This window comes from Rhinolophus sinicus, linkage group LG05 (assembly GCF_036562045.2).
Source record: "Rhinolophus sinicus isolate RSC01 linkage group LG05, ASM3656204v1, whole genome shotgun sequence".
Classification (NCBI taxonomy): Eukaryota; Metazoa; Chordata; class Mammalia; order Chiroptera; family Rhinolophidae; genus Rhinolophus; species Rhinolophus sinicus.
This window is the reverse complement of record NC_133755.1, coordinates 183970174-183988964: the sequence shown is the minus strand read 5'-3', so window position 1 is coordinate 183988964 and position 18791 is coordinate 183970174. Positions and strand designations below refer to the sequence as shown.

Here is an 18791-nt window from a genome sequence, read left to right as displayed (position 1 = left end):
ATAGGTGTTCAGGGGCTGGAGCTGCCACATTACCCTCAGCTGCAGGCGGGTAGGGCAGGGCTATGAGCCACCCTTGGGGTCTCTCGGGTATTACACAGCGCACATTCAGGTGGCTTGAAAGAAGTGCCCACGCCCCGCGTGGCCCCTGACGGGCTCCATACCCGTTCAGTCTGCTGGAACCACTGCATGAGCGCAGGTCTGCAGGCAGGGCCTCCCACCCTCGTGTGCCACCGGGCAGCCGCGTCGTCCCACTGTCCTCCTGTCACCACTGCCTCCTTCGCAGGGTCGCTATGAGGACTAGTAGTTGAGGCAGCATACAGCAGGTGACCAACAGGCAAGGGGTAACGCCAGTGGGTCACTAAGAGGCCGGCGTAAAAGACACCTGGCCTGGGAAGCGAGGCTCTCCGCCAGCTCTCACTGTGGGGCCCCGCGCCCAGCGGACGGCCCCGCCCAGCGGACGGCCCCGCCCAGCGGACGGCCCCGCCCAGCGGACGGCCCCGCCCAGCAGACGGCCCCGCCCCCAGCGGACGGCCCCGCCCCCAGCGGACGGCCCCGCCCAGCGGACGGCCCCGCCCCCAGCGGACGGCCCCGCCCAGCGGACGGCCCCGCCCAGCGGACGGCCCCGCCCAGCGGACGGCCCCGCCCAGCGGACGGCCCCGCCCAGCGGACGGCCCCGCCCAGCGGACGGCCCCGCCGAGGACTCAGGAAGGACCAGCTAACACTCCTCCCTCCTCCTCCCTGTGAGGCCGAGCAGCACCTCTGCTCCTCACTCTTCACTGGTCAGTCACATGTCTGGCTCGGGGATTGTGCAGACGGGAACGTTACGATGCCACGCGCCCGGAAAGGAAAGCGCGTGCTGCGCCCAGCGGTATCTAGTCTTTACAGCAGCAGTCGGTGCCCGCCAGCTTCACAAGCTATAGTCACTGGTACGAGCAGTTTGAGGCCTGGCTTTTTGGAATTGAACCTAAAATACTCTCAGGGACTGGCCGCACGTCACGCACGCTGAAGCAACAGTGATTTAACTTCATTGCAACCTTCAGTAGCCACAGACGGAACCACAGCCACGTGGCTGTCGCAGTGTAACCCCCGCACGTCGCCAGTGAGGCCCCGCCCGCGGCCGGGAGCGCGGTGCCCCTGGGAGGGATGGGTCTGTGCAGCTCCTACACGGTGAGCCGCCGGAAGCCCATTTCCGCAGCCAGTCCGCACCTGGTCACTGTCACACGCAGGAAGCTACCACGGCTCTCTGAACCGAGAGCGTCCCCACGCAGCCCGTCCTGAGCTCCACGGAGGGACTGTGCACGGGACAGAAGCCTGGTCGACGATGGGCTAACACCTCGCCTCCTGGGCCGGCCCCAGCCCCGCTGTGTCTCACGGGGACGCTGGTCCTGAGTGGGAGCGGCTCTGGTCTCTCAAGGGTGAATGGGGGGGGGCGCCGTCTCCTTGCTGGGATACAGGTCACACAGCCCTTGCTCATGAACCCTTCCTGTCAGCGGTAAAGAGGACACGTGCACCTGAACAGGTGAGCGCACAGGCGCGTTCCTCCCTGGCTTGGAGCTCAGTTCCAGCCACAGGAAGTCGCTGCGTCCTGCCCGCTCCGCGCGTTACCAACGAGCGCCACCACGCGGCTCTCCAGGGAAAGTGCAGTCACGGGGAAGCAACCGGGCCTGACAGATCCCAACAGCGCGCTGCTCTGCACCCCAGGTTTATTCCTAAGGGCAGCTCCCTAACACGAGTCACCGCTGGTGTCCTACCAGAAACCGTAGGGAACTCGAGACCTGACCACCTGCATTTCCATTGACAACCCTCTCCCCAGCGTGGCGGCAGACAGCAGAATGCCAACCGTGAGGGGCATGGCACAGACAGCATGCTGCCCACCATAAACGTTCCAGATTAGCTCCAAGGGCACCTCAGATGGAACCAGGGCTACTGACAGCTGTGACAGGGGGGAGAGGACTTGAGCGGCAGCTCCTTTACCTGAAACTCCAGGGTGGGAGAGGGGATGAGCACATGGTTCCTGGGCCGCTCACTTCAGACAAGAACAGTGTCACTTGTAGACAGAGTGAATCCAAATTCTCTTTCCTCCAGCGGAACACAAAGGTCTGGAACACACTGAGGCTGTGTCAGGGGCTGGCCTCCTTCCCAAGGGGGACACGTGATGTGTCTCTTTCTCCTTTCATGGGCTTCATTCTCTCCACACTCTGTACTTCTCACCCAAAATGGCCTTCCTGGCCCTGGGTCTTCATCTTCTTGCTGTAGTGGGCTCTGCTTCTTAGAATCTCCATTCCAAAGGCCAAAGAGGAACCACATTGGTCAGCTCATGTTTTCTAGAACTCTCCCAAGGTTGGCCAGCCTCTGGCTAGGCTCCCCCAGCAGGTGTGCACCGCTGGTCCAGCAGGCACGGCCAGAGGGCAGAGGGATATGGTGGGATCTAAGGGCTCATTGTCCACTAGGCTGGAGAGAACTGACAGGGCCACGGACGAGGTAGGCCGCCACATTTAGGACAGATCCACACACCGACAGGACAGTTCTCAGGATAGTAACTGCTTGTTCAGAACCGTCGGAATAAAGCAGGCCCATACGTGTGTGCTCCCATCTTGTTCTTTTCCGAATTACTGTCTTTTGTAGAACGGACCAGACCCTGCTCGTGACCATGGTGCGTGGCTTTGTCTAGAGGCCGGAGGGATGGAGGGAGGTCCTACTTATTTCTGTACACGCAGCCATGGCAGCGTCCCTTGGCATGTGGCATGCTCAGCAAACACTGTTAGGCTGAAATGGACTTGGACATGCCTCATTCAAGTGGTTCCCCGTCGGGGAATGACCAGCACAAAGCAAGTCAGGGTCCATAACCTTGTAACACCTGGTCTCACCCACACACCTGTTTATTAGATGGGCTGAATAAAGATTTTTTTATTGGCCTGAAATTCACCATCTAATGTGCTCTGTACAGCCAGGAAGGACATCTCTTCTTTCGAGAAAAATCACAAATGATAAACTCAGAAGACATGGCAAGAAAGACATCATCACTTTATATCCACAGCACTAGTTCAGGTGAGATTTCCCAACGGACGCTAAAACATGGAAGAAAGTCTACTGGGAAAAAGTATTCACAAGGGTTCAAAGTAACTTCCCACATATCAGTTATTAATTACAAATAAATGTCCTTATGACGAAGAAATCTGGTGCTCTCCACCTCGTTAGCCAAAGGATCAAGCCTCACATCACCAGAAAGGGCAGAGGTTAACAAAAGCTGTCCCCTGGTGTGATGTACCAACGGGGACACCTACTCTGGACAGTGTGCTATAGGGAGAGTGAGCAAAGCTGCTGCAGCCCTTTGGTCACCACAAGGGAACCACCTGAGGGTCACACTGATGACTCAGGAAGAGCAAGTCAGCAGAGAAATGGGACTGGAACCCTGATCAAACACCTGGCACCTGCCTCAGCTCTGGATGCCCAATTTACACGCTGTAAAGTCTACTCAAGATGGCTCTTCTTGACTTGTGTTTTCATAGGACTGCTGTGCTTGTGGATTTCTTGGCTAAATGTAATAACATTTGTTTCTTCTCACTAAAAGTCCACATTCTCAACAGAGCTGTGTGTGTGAGCCTGATGGTTTCAATCCACTTGTTTTTTTCGGGGCTGGTGTGAGCCTCCAGATTCTCCGTGTACTGCAGAATGGACTTTAAGAACCTGTTAAAAAATTAACTTCTTTATCTAGGCTGTTACTAAATGCAACGATGATTTAAATGTTGTCTTTGCATTTTAACGTTACAACTAAGGTACTGGACTTGATTTTTATCTGTGAATTCAAGAAAAAGCAGCACATACAAAATGGAAACAATACAAATTAGGTGACGGAGAAAAATGCTGAATGTCCATTATTGGAGAGGTGGATGGACTTCCCGTTTTACACACTCAAGTGCCTTTTTATACTTACTCTCAAATCCAGACAGGATTTTTTCATGTGATGGAACTTAATTCCAGAAAGGATCTTAAGGCTGTCTGGATTAAGCCGACCATAACAAACATGTTCTGTGCGGAATCATGAATAGGCCGGCCTTCCACCCGCTCAGGAACCCTGCAGGTAAGCATGCCTTCCATTTCCACCCTGGCAGCTTCGGTCCTCCAGGATGGAGGGTCCACTCCTTCACAGGGGACACACACCACTTTGAGATAGATTGGTGTTAAGAAGTTTTTTCTTAAAGAAACTTATCACAATGTTCACAGAGGATTCTGACTGATGGGGATGTCATTTTTACATTTTCCAAGTTCTCCTCAAACTTTCCCAAGTAGTCTAAAATTTTCTCCAACTTTTAATTTTTGAAAATTCCCAAATTTAGAGGAAAGTTAAAAGAATACTACAATGAAAATTCACAGAGCCTTTGTGAAGAGAATGGTTCTTAACTGAGAGTGATTCTGTACTCCAGGAGATATTTGGAGACGTCTAAACCATTTCTGGTTGTCACACTGGGGGTGTTACTGGTATCTAGTGGGTAAAAGCCAGGGATGCTCCAAACATTCTACAATGCACAGGACGGCCCCACCACAAGCCCCACCCTGCAGAGGACGGCCCCACCCCAAGCCCCCACTATGCACAGGACAGCCCCGCCACAAGCCCCATCATGCACAGGATGGTCCCATTACAAGTCCCCGCTATGCACAGATGGGCCCCACTATGCACAGGACGGCCCTACCATAAGCCCCCACTATGCACAGGACAGCCCCACCAGAGAACCATCCAGGTCAGAATGCCAGAAGTTTGGAGGCTAAGAAGCCCTGACTATCAGACTAGAAACAATTACCAACTGTTAACATTTGCTACCTTGTTGTCACCTGGATTCCATCTTTTAATAAAATGCCAGAGTCATGTTTTCATGTTCATTTTAACAGGTACTGAGGTACCTGCTACCTGCAAGTTTAGCTTAAAGCCAAGGGAACGTGAGGGAGTTCATGGGAGCAAGTCGTAAGATGCCCTTGGACACTGACTTTGCAGCCACTTCTCGTGGGGTCACCTCAGGGCTGGAATCTCTGCATGGAAAGTGGGTCACAGCAGTGTTATCCTCTTCTCAGACCCCTAGATCTGGGCTCCTGAAAACTGGACTTCCCAAGTTGGGAAAATTAGTTACAAAAAACGAATTTGGTTTTGGGCCATGACCCCGACTGGGGATGCCTGCAGACTCCCTCCACAGAATTACTCTCTGGCTGCTGCCATTGCTACTCAGAGGGAGGAATTCTGACAGTAAATCCACACGTAAATCACATTTAAATTTCTGAAACATAACACAGGGGAGATCACCTCAAAGGTTCCCAGACTTCTGCTGAAATCCATGAGGGACAGTGAAGGGCCAAGCAGACTGTGGGGTTTTTAAAAATCACCAAAGAAAACACCCAACAGGAGTGAAAATTATTTAAAGTGACCAGAACAGTTTCATTTCTTCTAGGTGTGCTACACTTACTTGAGATACTGCTGATACTCGTCAGTATTTTTCCCATGAACCACAGGAATGTTGACCAACTCCAGCGCAATCAGCAATAAAATCAGGAGAAGCACAGGAGACAGGAGCTTAATACTACAAACAGATGAGATACATGAAAATTTCTTCAAGGAAATATTCTTCAACTTCACAAGGAAGAATTTCGCCTAACTTGCCATTTTCAGGAGTCCTGAAGTATAAACTGCTCCAGAGAACGCTCTGCAGCCCTGGCCCCCGGCTGTACCCAGAAGCCCCAGGAGAAGCCCGGCCACCGGGCCAGGCCCTGCCTCCCTGGCGTCCCTCTCAGGGTACCAGCACCTTCGTCTGATTCTGAGCCAGGGGCCTGCCTTCCCGCTGCTGTCACTGCCTCTCAGGATGGCGGTGACATTACCAGCGGAATTGCAGTCCTTTCACTGTGCCTCCTGGTCTACATGTCCGCGTCTTCCCTACAATCTGACAGTCAGTAAAGGACTCTCACAAGAAGAGCGATACAAACAGCCTAACGTGAAATGTGTTGTCTCCGGGACTCAAAGAAATTCCAATTAAAGTAAGCTATAGCTTTCCCATGGAACTGTTAGAGAGCTTTTTAAAATATCCTGTTTGGGGAAGGACGTAACGTGGCAGCCATATCTCAGAAACTACTGTTACGAGTGTAAACTAGGTGTAACCTTTCGGAAGTAACCCAGGAATTAAAACCTTTATACATACTACTCGACTCAAAGTGCTAGGCAATTGTCCAAAATTGTAACATCTTAAGGACAAAGCATATCCTAAAACCAACGCTATACGAGGAAACCACACAGCTGGTGCTGGCATACCCAGTTCATCTCCTAGTGTAGGCGAGATCCAGACATTTGTTTGGGTCTGTAGAACCCAGAGTCCCACATGCCAAAATTACAAACAGTATTTTAAAATAACAGGTGCCATCACTTTCTCTAAAACTAAGTATTTCTCTGAAGGTAAGCCTCGGCACCACAGCCAGAATCCCTGCCCCCACCTTCGAGCTCCTCGCACCTCCAGGACATGCGCACAAAGTTCTGCCTCTGCCGGGAGCGCAGCGTCTTCTCCGCCCATTGCTGGCGTCTCCGCACCCAGGAGGCCACGACCTGGTGGGACACATGGGTGCAGCACCTGACGATGTTTTGAAGCACAGTGAGAACTTCCAGAACGGCTCTGGGACAGAACAATGTTGGGACGCGGATGCCACAGAGTTCGCGGAGCGGCCGGGGCCACCTGCGGGTCAGAGCATGACTCCAGTGGGCCTTCCTGTCACCGCCACGTGGACCTACTGGTCTATAAAGTCTGGCTGGCAGCGGCCGGACTTTATAGCCGGGAACTGCGGGGACACATGGCGGGGTTCACCCATGCAGGCTTAATCATGATGAACTGCCATGGGCACTCGACATGTTCACGAAGGCTCCTGGGGCTTACCAAAGAGTCCCTCTTGGGGAACAATAAGAGGGACTCTGGTAAAGTTTCAAACCGAAAATAGCTGAGCCTGCCATCCCCATTCGCGTCAGCAGTGTTTTAACGATGTTCAGGATGTCCTGAAACTTACTTCTCAATGGGAAGGTTGGCCAAGTCAGTAAACACACAGTGATTCTCCGGTACGTGGTGATACAGCTCATAAGTGATTTTTATAATCAAAGAGTTGCAGGCATTTATTTCTGAACTACCTTCTATTCTGAAAAATAGAAAATATTTAAATATATATGACAATAGTTAAGACTACAAAATAATATTTATGTTCATGGTTCACTGAGCAAAGCATTTAACCTGCAACTTAGTTTCCCCCAAAATAAAATGCCGAGGCCACCATCAGAGGCAGTGGTGAAAACAGATGATACGATATGCTAAAAGCTAGGCACTCTGTTGACAAAGACCAGTGCCATCCCCCGCACCAGGTCTGCTGCATGAACGCACAACTTGGAATTTCTCTCTCTCCCCTGATTCTCTCCTGCGCGTCAGACCCCTACTTCCAATTGTTGCTGAAACTTCTGGATGTTCTCGGCCTCTGCCAGCAACCCCACCCGCAACCAAGCCCTGAGCTGGGTGATCGCCTGTGCTCTTCACCTCCGTCCCCACTCCATTGCTCACCACGGCCCAGCGATCCCAACTTGGCATTTCCTCTTCCAGTGGCCTTGGAAGACCCCCCTGCCTGGGAGCCCCCAGGAGCCACTGCTCACTCACAACCATGAGGTCTGCACCCGGCATGGAGCTCACCTGGCCTCTTCGGCTTCTCTCAGCAAAGGCAGCAGAGGCCAAGCCCTGATACTCTCCTCACAGCTCAGCACCTGAGAGGAAAAGGTCTAACTGCCTTTAAAGATCTCACAATGAGGTTCCAGTAAATATGCATTTAAATTGTTACAGATGTTGTAATCACTGCTAAAAAATGTGTCTCTGAAGGTGTTATAGATCATACACTTGAGAACTAGGTGGTGGCATTAGCTATTCGTTACAATCAGGTAAGGGGGGGGCTGGAGAAACTTCTGGGGTAAGTGGGTAGTTCCTGTCCACGTGGCTGTAAAGCACATCTGTAAATTCTTCCGATGCCCCTCCCATTGGAAGCTAGGACCATGTCCCTCCCCTAAATTGGGACTGGCTTTAGTGGGTGTCCTGTCACCAAGAGAGCAGAGGAAGTGAGGCTGCTGGGTGACTTCTGAAGCCAGGTCAGAAAGGGCAGTGCCTTCCCCTAGTTCTCAGGCCACGCGCCCTGGGTGACACTGCCTCAGGCCTCGGCCAGCAGTCCCAGCTAGTACCCAGTACCAGCTTCTGACCTTCTCGAGGGGACACCAGCCCAGCAGAGCCTGTCCCAAATTTCCCACCCACGAAAGTGTAAGCAAAGTCAGTGGCTGTTGTCAACACCAACAGTTATAACCAGAGCATGGCCTGAAAGAGGACAGACTGCAGGACTGTCTGCTAAATAAAAAGTGAGCAACTATCAGACGGTAGGGGTAGGGCAGGGGTGGAGGCCACCAGAGAAGGTGATGAGCCAGAATGCCGACTGTTGGGAAAGAAAGGGCATCCATGCAGCAGCAGAGCCAGGCTTGGGGCAAAGCCTGCTTCCGAAACAACTCTTCCTTCCAGAACCTTCCTCCTTTGAAACTGTGCTCGCTCCCTCCTGCCGCCCCTTGCAGTTTCTCGGAACTTGGGTGCCCAGCAGGCAGGTTCTGGTGTTTTCCCTTCCAGTGACTTCTGTCCTTGCAAAGCTCAGAACCACACAGGCCCAGCTGGTGTGCTGGGCATGGTTAATGGGACCAGACGTGGAGCTGTGCACTGTGGCCCTAGAACAACCTGACTCGCGCACTCAGCTTGAATCCTTCTCCCAAAAAGCACTCGACTCCAACACCTCCAGGATTTTCTTTTCCGTGCTGAAAACCCCTTCTAAGTGACGTCACTTTTCTTATGCGATCACCAGACTTGGTCTTTCAAGGCACCGTTTTCCTCAGTTACCTTCGCAACCGGCCTATGTTCTGACTCTCCAGGTGGCAGGCTCCCTGATGAATTTCTAAGTCAGTGACTATCGTGATCGTCTGTCCCTGTCCGAAGGAATGACCCCTCGCACCACCTTCGTATCCTACAATATGCTGAATAAAGTACCTCAGCTAATTTCCAAATTGGAACTTCCTGGCAGGAATGCTTACAAGTCTGCTTGTTCAATTTATAAGTTAACAAAAGCTGTCAAAAGGAAAGTTGACATTTTTCATCACTGACAAGAACTGTGACTAGTCCTGGGTCAATGAAGATGATAATAATAACCTGCTATGGCACTTTCCAACAGTCACCGTTTTGTACTAAAAATACCCGACACAGCACACACACACAGCACCATTTTTCAACTGCTGGTCCAGAACCTGGGGCTTGGAAAGACGAGCAAGTTGGCCAAGGCCGGCCGCGCCCCTGAGCCGCCGTCACGTGGGGCCGCACCCGAGTGGCACACTATGGTTAGAAAGCCAGGTCTGCCAACACTGAAGGCCACCTTGACCAGGCTGGCCTGGAGCCCTCGGGCATCTGTGCGCACAGGATACACACGGCCCCATCTCTAACGGCCTGGACGCAGCTTACCTGTTTTCTCAGCAGAGACATGGGGTGGAAGCGAGCACTGTAGCCTTCTGCGAGATGCACCAGTGACTGTATGGCTGCTTTTTCCTAGTTTAGAAAAAAGACAGTAAATTACTGCCACTTTGGTTAGGCTTCTGATTTTCTCCTGTTGAATTTTAAGTCACACAGCAGTCCCGATTTCTCATCACCCCCTTCACATAACTGTATTCAGCTACGACCAATCAAAACTCTTCTTCAAAGTTGGTTTGAGATAATATTCAAATCATAACCAATAAAGTCATTTTAAATGAAGCCATAACAATGAAAAAAAGGCCACATCCACTCTCTTCCACAATGGAACAAAATTCGAAATAAATAAGAAGAAAACGATTCTGAACAATTGGAAAATTATTTAAGAGAGTCACCTAAAAGCTAAAACAGTAGAAATTTAAACATTAAAATCAATATGACTGAAACAGAATGACGTAGCTCTAAACACATAATTGCTAAATATATAAATATGGAGAAAAAGAATAAAAATATCATTATTTAATTATACTGATGTAACTGTGTAACTGGGAAATCCAAGTCAGCTGACTAAAAATTATTAGAAACAAAGTCAGTGAGTTGACAGCTTTCAACAGCTTTCCTACATACATGTGATCAGTAACTACCCAGAATTCTCAGTAGCACAAAATGAATAATTAAAACAGCGAGACGTGGACTGAAGAAGAAATGCATGTAACCTCCCATTCACTCCGATTCCTAAGGAGCCCTATGGTGCAGCAGGGAGGGTCTTGGGCCACATACATAAAATGGACAAAAATGCAGCCTCGGGCTCCACATTCAGGTTGGGGCAGCTGAGTCCCAGGCGGTGAAGGTCAGTGATGACTGGGAACTTGGGGCCTGAGCGCCCCAGAGGGGCTCTGCGAGGACGTGACACCACAGGAGGCTCCTCGCGGGGAGGAAACGGGAGAGGCCCACTCTGCCTGCTGTGTTGAGAGTGAAGCCCCACGGGAGACCTGTCAGAGCTGGTGACATACCAGGGCAAAGGCTCTGGGGGTTGCCCAGGTAGAGGCATGGCAGTGATGGGGAGACACAGATTTGGGGCATATTTTTACAGAAGAGGACTGAATGAAGGTGGATTGTGGAAGAGTGAAGAGAGGATGGCGGCCTCTGGGCCTCCGCAGCCTCCTGGAAAGAAGGCACTGTACTCAGGCGGGAGGCCTAGGAAATGAGGACCGGGTTAGGGAGTGACAGTCGGTAATGTAAAAAATGCCACTGTCCCCCGATTCATCCATCAGGAGCGCATTCCTGTACATCTTAAACTGAGGACTTTCAATTTCTACATTAATTTTTCTATGTTGTTTGAACTTTTAAACAACTTTATCAATAACTGTTACAGATGTATATATATCCTGAAAAAAGATTAACATGTCAATAACAAATATTCTAGCTTAAATTATTTACTTTAATAAAATTAATTTATTGACAAGTGCAAATATTGCACCCACCAATTTAAAAGACATCTGTAAAAATGTCCACTGTATTTACTTAATCCTGTTTAATACCCTTTGGTTTGCAACTTCCTGTGGATGTTAAAAACAAAGGCAAATGTGTTTTTAAGAAGTAGGCTAAATTATTTTAGGTTAGTGTGGGGACAGAGTCCCAGAGAGCAGTTTCCAGGCTCTAGGCCTCACGTGGAAAGGTGCTGGATCGGGTAGTGGATGGCCGTCAGCTGTCACCGGTTAGCCATTAGCCACTGATATAACTGCCGTGGCTACGCTAACACGGGGAATTGCAGTTAGCAAGTGAGGTTGGTTGGCAGAGAAGCGGAAGGCAGGCTGTGGATCGTGTGGCTCCTGCTTCCTGTGTTTCCAACCCAGCCGCCAGTGAAAATATATGGTGTGATTCCCCTACCTATGGCTCCGTGGGTGTTCCTTTTTGGCCTCACCATGTCCTGCGTTCTTGGGCGGGGAGCGGAACTAGAGATCCCGCATGACACCCCACATAATAATTAGATTAAGTACTACTGAGTTACTTGTTACAGAGAATACATGCATACATGTAATCAAGTCACAATTATTTGTTCTGATGGAGGCATACTGTAACTCAGATAAATTAACCAAAAGATGATTAAGAGTTAAGCACATTTAAAAATGAATGCTATTCTTTCACACAGCTGAATGACAGTGTTCTCACTAATTGTCTCCTTTCCTACACCTGACCTTGAACACTGACGCTAGCTCTTCCTCAACGAATCGCAGCAAAAGTACAGTGGAAAACGCAAGCAGCTGGTCTGTTATTCCTTTTGGAAATTCAGATAAGTTGATTTCCCCATGGCTTAAATGATCTCTTACACGAGGACCCTGCTGATGGTTCAGGAAATCCCAGAGAAACTCCTTTCAGAAAATAAACACAGAAAAATTTCGTTAGTCTTCTCAGCAGAGGAAGGAAAGTGCCAAGATCCAGGCCTGACACTTTCAAGAAGCACCATGATCATTTACAGACCAGGGAGGTGAGCCTCACAGAGACAGGTGCAAGGTCACACAGCCTCAAAGAACCAAGCTGACATTCTCCCGGGAACCTCTGTTCTCTCTAACCGCACCCCACTGCCTCAGGCAGGGCTCTCCAGGGAACCCCTGTTCTAACTGCACCCCACAGCCTGAGGCCAGACTGATGAGAGGACAGAGGAGTGTGCATCTAAGCTCCACGATGGCTGTGTGGAGGGTCCATGCTCAGTGAAACACCGCCATGTGCCCACATCTGGGAGCTAAGTCCCATGGCTGTCAAAGCAGCCCCACCGTGCTCCTGTGTGAACACAGCTCCTCGTCCTGTCTCCTCGTGCCCTTCTTGCACCTTTGCAGCTGATTACCACAGCTGCTTCTCCTAATGGCACCAGCCCACGGCGTCTCCCGCAGGGTGGAGGGAAAAGGGCCAGCAAACCGCAATGCACGGAAGAGTCACGGATCCAAGATGGAGGAGAGTATTAGACAAACCAGGTCATCATCCCACTTTCCTGATAGCAGAAATGGACACCCACCCCGCATACGGAATCTGACTAAGTCACAAAACAGGAATTAGAATCTCGGTCTGCCAACTCCCAGTTAGAAAAAATAAAAGTAAAACTTGTATCTATAGCCCAAAGTAGTCGTGGTAATATCTTCACAAAACACGCAAAGAGAAAATAGCTCTCAACGATTCATAATTCTCTTTTCATCCAACACTCAATCTTCCCAAGTCTCATTTGACTGTTGTTGCAGTTCCCACAGCAAATACAGCCCTTTCTACCAGCATGACGCAGGTAACCAACACACTCAAATGCTGTTTGGGAAGAGGCCTCAGAAAAAAGACATCTGAGGAACTAACGACACCCAGAGGCCGAGCAGGCAGAGCTCAGCAGACGCTGCTGTGGAGACGGTGAGCTTGACACGCGAGTGGCTCAGAGCTCTGTCTGCGCATTTCACAGGCCACCATTCATCCCACTTGGGAGAAGTGCTGATCACATCCCTAAATACAAGACTCTGAGGCTGGAAAAGACCTATTTTACCATTGCAGGCTCTCCAAGGAAAAGAGGAAGCTGGTTGATTTCACCATCATTCAAGTGCTTCGCCAGTATCTGAAACACCAAAAATAAGCAAGCTGATTAACTGGGACACAGACATATGCGCGTGCGCACACACACCAAAGGACGCAGTACCTTTGGTATGACACGGTAAACAAGCCCCAAGCCACCTGAATGAAAAAGCAGCAACCCCAACCCCCAGTTCAGGAAAACTTTTTTAACCTGTATGCCTTTATGTATCTTCGTAATTGTGTGGTGTGTGTGTGTGTGTTTACGTACAGTTATGTGTATGTATGTGTTTACGTGTGTGCACATGTGAGTATATGTGTGTACGTGTATGTACACGTTTACGTGTGCTTGTATATTTGTGTGTGTTTATACGTGCACATGTGTGTATTGTATAAGAATCCACCAGTCACTTAATGACTCACTCCCTAACTCACACCAAGGACTGTGGACCCCACTACCCCCTCGTCTTCTAGGCCTGATCCCATACAGATAACTGCCTCTATACTTTGCAAGTGATCAAAGAGATTGTCAAGGGTCATTTTGACTAGTCCAGATTTTCACCTTCAGAATTCCACCCCGAAAATATGCCGAGCAAAGGCATCAGTGTACACTATGTGCTCATAACACGAGCTGATGTGTTTCGTGTGCAAAAAAGGGTGTTAACCTTAAAATTAACATGTCAGCCTCTAAATTGTCACAATACACAATGTTGTCCCTCCTGCCATTTCTGACTTTGCCATCTCTGTGACTTAGAAACTCAGTTAATAATACTGGGTCTCATTTAGCCTGAAACCCACATTTAATTCTATAATAAGGGTTTTTTGGCTTACAGGACTATCAACATTTTCCTGTAAGCATGTGATTTATGGCTGATCTTTAATTTTGCATTTTAATTTGCACTTTAAAAGAATACAATATTTTGTTTCAAGAGACTTTATAAGTTTACTTACTTCATTGAAGGTGGTATAGAGAGCTGTTGACTTCAGAAAAGGAAAGAAAAGAAATAATTAAAGCAAAATACAAGTAGAGTGACATTATTCAAAGCAGGAAAAATTCCTAGCACATGGCAACAGATATGAAGCCTTCTTTTGAAAACAATCTCCATGTCGCACAGCGCTGGGAAGAACGCAGGACACACGTCACGAAGGTGTGGAAATGGCTGCATGTCAGCACCGCTCTCACACATGAGTGCTCCCAGAGCTCGGTCACCACCACCAACAGTTCTGCCGATGGCTGGTATTCCCGTGCAAGCGCCAACAAGCAAACATCCTGCCCGACAAACTGCCGCTGTCCCCCACCCACGTCTTGGTGTGGTGGGCACCGTTGGAGACAGGCTCTGGGGCCAGAACACCTCGGCACTCTCATCCCAACATCAGTACTCCCTAGGAGGCAACCCAGCACCTCCATCCGCACACACAGGTCTGCTGGCAACTGGGCATGACCAACGACCTCGCCAAAGGCTGCGGGGGGGGGGGGGGGGTCAGTAAGATTTTACACACGATGTGGGGAAACCGCATTTGTGGGGGCCAGCTCCCAGGAAGTGCTGTCTTACCTACGAATGCTTATTAATGCACTTTCCACTCAGCACTTGTTACTACGCAGCTGACTGAAGTATCTGCAGCTCCCTAACCCGAATTGCCGACCCTAGAATTTTCCGAGCTCTGTTCTGACTATCCCACTACTGCTAAACATCCCAGCACTTCTGCAGAGGCTGATTTTCCATTTATCGCCACAAACTACATGCACTGCCTTCTGCCTGGTTTCATGGAAGAGGGAGAAACGCCTTCTCTCGCACACCTAACACATACGCTTCTCACCTTCTTACCGTCCATTCCCCCGAGACCTCATACCCATAACAGGCATTCAGTGAAAACAGCATCCGCATAGCACTTTATAGTTTTATAAAGTATTTTCACAGTATGTATTACCTTACTAATAAACTAATGCTGAGCTCATTCTAGATAAAAGCCTAGGCTAAAACCTAAGATATTCCTTGATAAATTATACCCTCCGTCGAAAGTCATGCTATTTATTTGTGCAGTCAAATGACGATAGCCAATTTATTTATATTGCATAATGACGCAGCAAATGGCCCTGCTGCCATGACGTCACTTCCAAGTACACTCGCGTGACCGTGGTGACAAGGGTTCTAGCTCTTTCTGCTGGAAGACTGGTGCTTCACTTCACACCACTGACTGGGCAAAGCCTATATGAAGGGTGCTGGGCGTGGGCACCAGCAAACACGAATGTGAGTATCACATTCTCAAGCAGCCCGCACCAGAGACCTGTCCGAAAATGTGTGTGTAGCAGAGAACTGCGTCCAGGTTCCACAGGAGATGCAGAGAACAGCCACCGGGAATTTGAGCAGACGAGGCTGAGGGAGGTCAAGGCCATGCCTGCAGTGGTTGGGCAGGGAGAGTGGGCAAATGAGGAAAGACACCCACGTCAGGACCTGGCGAGGAGCCTGAGTTACATGGAGAAAGCAGACAGGAAACACGTGGGACAAAGGATGGGCTGGTACTTGGAACCGAGTGGAAAGGGAAGCCCTGAGGTCCTTGCGTGCCCCCACAGACAGTAGGGTCCTTGTGTGGAAGGCTCCAGGACACCACCAAAGGTGGTCAAGCAGAGGAGACCACAGAAGACACAGGGACATTTACTATCTGCAGGAGCCAGGTGGGGCCTCAGCCTGGAATAGAAGGGGCACCAGGTAAATCGGGGGCAGAGCTGAGGGGCAGCAGTGCAGACGGCGAGACGTGGAGGAGCCCAGACAAAGCACAGGCTGCTGCTCCAGTTCGGGGCCAGAGGGCGCGAGGAGACGTGGACAGGGAGGCCTGGGGGGAGAGCAAAACATCTTCTTCAAAATAAAGCAAACTGGGACACTGGGGAAATGCACAGGAAGATGCCAGCTATGTCCCTCAGGAGAGGGAACACGAGCGTGAGACACACGATTGTGAGTCCTGGGCGCTCACTTGCTGGGAACGACTTGCCGAGCCACTTCCGCAGCACAGCAGCCTGCGACCTGGCGGGCTTCCCTTTCCACTCGGTTCCAAGTGCCTCCTAACTGCTGCTCCCACACAGGGGACAGCCCTATGGCTGGGACTGTGTGAGCTCCCCCGAGGAGCAGGTGTAGAGAGGACAGGGCTGAGAACAGAACTCAGGGGCGCCACGGGAAGTGGGGAGACGTGAGGGGCCAGGCCAGGCCTGGCACGTGCTGCTGTCCAACCTAGGAGACACGGCCCCTTCCTTACCCGTGACCTCCGAGGGCTACCTGGGCACATGGCCCCCCAGAAACATCTCCCAGCCCCCCCCACAGCTGGCTGTGCTAAGTGTTACGAGGGGGCATGCTGCAGAGCCCGGCCCACTGTGGGGTCCCAGCGGCGCGCCAGTGATTACGGCCACAGAGGGAAAGGGAGTGCTTGCTACCTTCATGCCATCACTAAGTTTAGAAGCCGGCTTGGAAATACTGCAGGACGACCAAAAACAATCATAAGTAAGATAAACATAAATGCTATAAAATCACTATACTAAACAGTCAAGAGCTTCCGAGGAAAGCTCTTTGCTAAAAAGTTCATTTAATGGTAAACAAAAGTAAGACAGTAAGAAGTTGTAATTAGGCACAGCAGACTGTCGCCTCAGCAACAACCACAGTCACACCCATCACTGGAGCACATGTACCTCAGCCGTCAGAAGTCTTTGGGGACACTTGTTAATGGTGGCAAACAGGTGCCTCAGTCCAGTCTCTAGCTGCATCAGTAACAACATGGCACAGTCGGCAAACCTGTGAAATTGAAGGGAAGTAAGCAAAAGTGCTCGCTGGAAAGTAAGCAGTGGCGCCAGCCCGGTGTCACGGTGCTGTGTTCCTTCCCTGACCACTGGAGCACGAAGCAAGGAGCGGACACTGCACTCGCTAAGATGCGACACAATACAGGATCTAAGCCTCATTAGACTAGTGATTTTAAACCTATTTCCCAGTGTTTTAATATTTGATGAGACATTTTTAGTCCCTCAGTAGGATAAAATGTCATCAAAGTCTGCCTAGTTTGTTTCATCACTTCTAAAACATACTCAAACACCAGGATTTCAGGGGGTTCTCAAGGTCCCCAAATGCATGTAGCAGGAGAATGTAACTGGGAAGGAATTAAGCCGTCTAGGTGCACATGCCCTACCCCCAGGGGACTAAAAGGCCGAACCTTACTTCCTGTTCCGAACCTTACTTCCGTGATTCTCTGACACTGGACACAATATTTCACTCACAGTAAGAACACAAAAAATTTTTTAAAGTTGATCCTAAAAAAATAATAGTCTTCAGCAACTGTGCCAAAAGGATGATATGGGATATTTAACACACAATTGCAAGAGCCTGCTTAGAGGTCCCGCAGGGGCCTTCAGGTTTGTCCCCACCCGAGTCGGCCCAGTCCTGTTCACCAGACAGCAGCAGCACACAGGCCTGGAAAGTGGGGACTTCAGGAAGGGCTGGCCTCCACACTTTAAGAGCCACCTTGCAATGTCCTGTCCGTTACCTGTGTGACTTGAACCTGATTAATGCGACTTCCCAATACGGCAACATGGTTCCTAAAATAAAAGTGGATTTCTTCATCACTTCCTCCAGTACTCCAAGTACCTCCTGAGTAACTTCTGCAAAAGAGCAAGAATTTGAAGCACAGTCACACTAACCAACTGAAAAGACGTGCACACACGTAAGGGGTGCTGCCGACGAGCGACTCTTTGTGTAGGAACCGCAGCCCTGGGCAGTGCCTGCGGCTAGTAAGGAAGACCACCTGAGTCAGAGCCAGCGGTGCAGGTGACCGCAGGTGCCCTTGGGGAAAAGCGGGCGTGAACACTGCATCTTTTTCATGATTATTAACAGCTTTGAGTAGAGGCGCTCTGGGTTGACAAGTTGACCACACTGACCAAGAACATGGATTTTAAGAAGACACAGCAACCGAGAGTGAGCCCTAAGGTCAACAGTGGGCTTGGGTGATGATGATGTGTCACAGCAGGTTCAGCCTTGGTAACAAATGTCCCACCTGGTGGGGCTGTTGACAATGGGGAGACGCTACATGTGTGAGGCAGGGGGTGAGTGGGAAAGCTCTGACCTGCCTCTCAATTTTGTTACAAGCTTAAGACTGCTCTAAGAAAGTCTTAAATACCTTCTGGTAGTCACCAGACTACCAAAAGGGTCCATGCTGCCAAAAGGTGGACTTGGGGCAAGGCCGTCTATGCTCTGTCCTCCACAACTCACAGTGGCAAATACAGACCAGGCACCCCAACTGCCGATGTGGAAAAGGAACGAGCGTGGAACAAACATAAGCTTTCATTGCTCTTTCAAAGCTCTGTGTTCCCCCACTCCCAGAATTGGGTGAATGGCTTTGTCATGGAAAGAAAAGAAGATACGAGACCGTTACACTATTGGCACTTTTGGCACAATGACTGTGAGCACGACGGCACAGAGTAAAAGCAGAAGGGAGGGCCCACTATGAATGGTCCTGGGCCACTGTGTGTCACCACATCCGCAGGATAAACCAACTCGCTCACGAATGTGATTCCTGGAGCACGACCCCCAAGGATTCCCCATACCTGGAGGCACGGGCAAGACAGAAGGTTCTGCGCGGCAGTTACGAGGTTCTTCACGTAACTTGCACAGGTGTCTCGCCACTAGAGAGGGGCTATTCCATCTAAAGAGCTCAAGTCTGGACGCTCCTTAA

At 50.2% G+C, this 18791-nt stretch overlaps 1 protein-coding gene across 20 annotated transcripts in view; it reads right to left on the bottom strand.

The window, feature by feature from the left end:
- Positions 1-18791, bottom strand: part of ERMARD (ER membrane associated RNA degradation) — a 40077-nt gene that overhangs the window by 12514 nt on the left and 8772 nt on the right. For 6 of the 20 annotated variants that reach the window (XM_074333889.1, XM_074333890.1, XM_074333891.1 and 3 more), the window contains 11 exons: positions 17607-17721; positions 16762-16864; positions 14037-14066; positions 13063-13131; positions 11741-11914; positions 9537-9620; positions 7695-7780; positions 7030-7155; positions 6486-6704; positions 5454-5567; positions 3004-3687 (listed from right to left, as the gene is read on the bottom strand). In XM_074333889.1, coding sequence (XP_074189990.1) covers positions 3504-3687; positions 5454-5567; positions 6486-6704; positions 7030-7155; positions 7695-7780; positions 9537-9620; positions 11741-11914; positions 13063-13131; positions 14037-14066; positions 16762-16864; positions 17607-17721 — 1304 coding nt within the window. In that variant the 3' untranslated portion in view covers positions 3004-3503. Of the gene's footprint in view, positions 1-3003; positions 3688-3716; positions 4143-4820; positions 5093-5453; positions 5568-6485; positions 6705-7029; positions 7156-7694; positions 7781-9536; positions 9621-11740; positions 11915-13062; positions 13132-14036; positions 14067-16761; positions 16865-17606; positions 17722-18791 lie in introns of those variants that run through there. The other 14 variants (XM_074333892.1, XM_074333882.1, XM_074333880.1 and 11 more) reach the window with 9 other exon arrangements.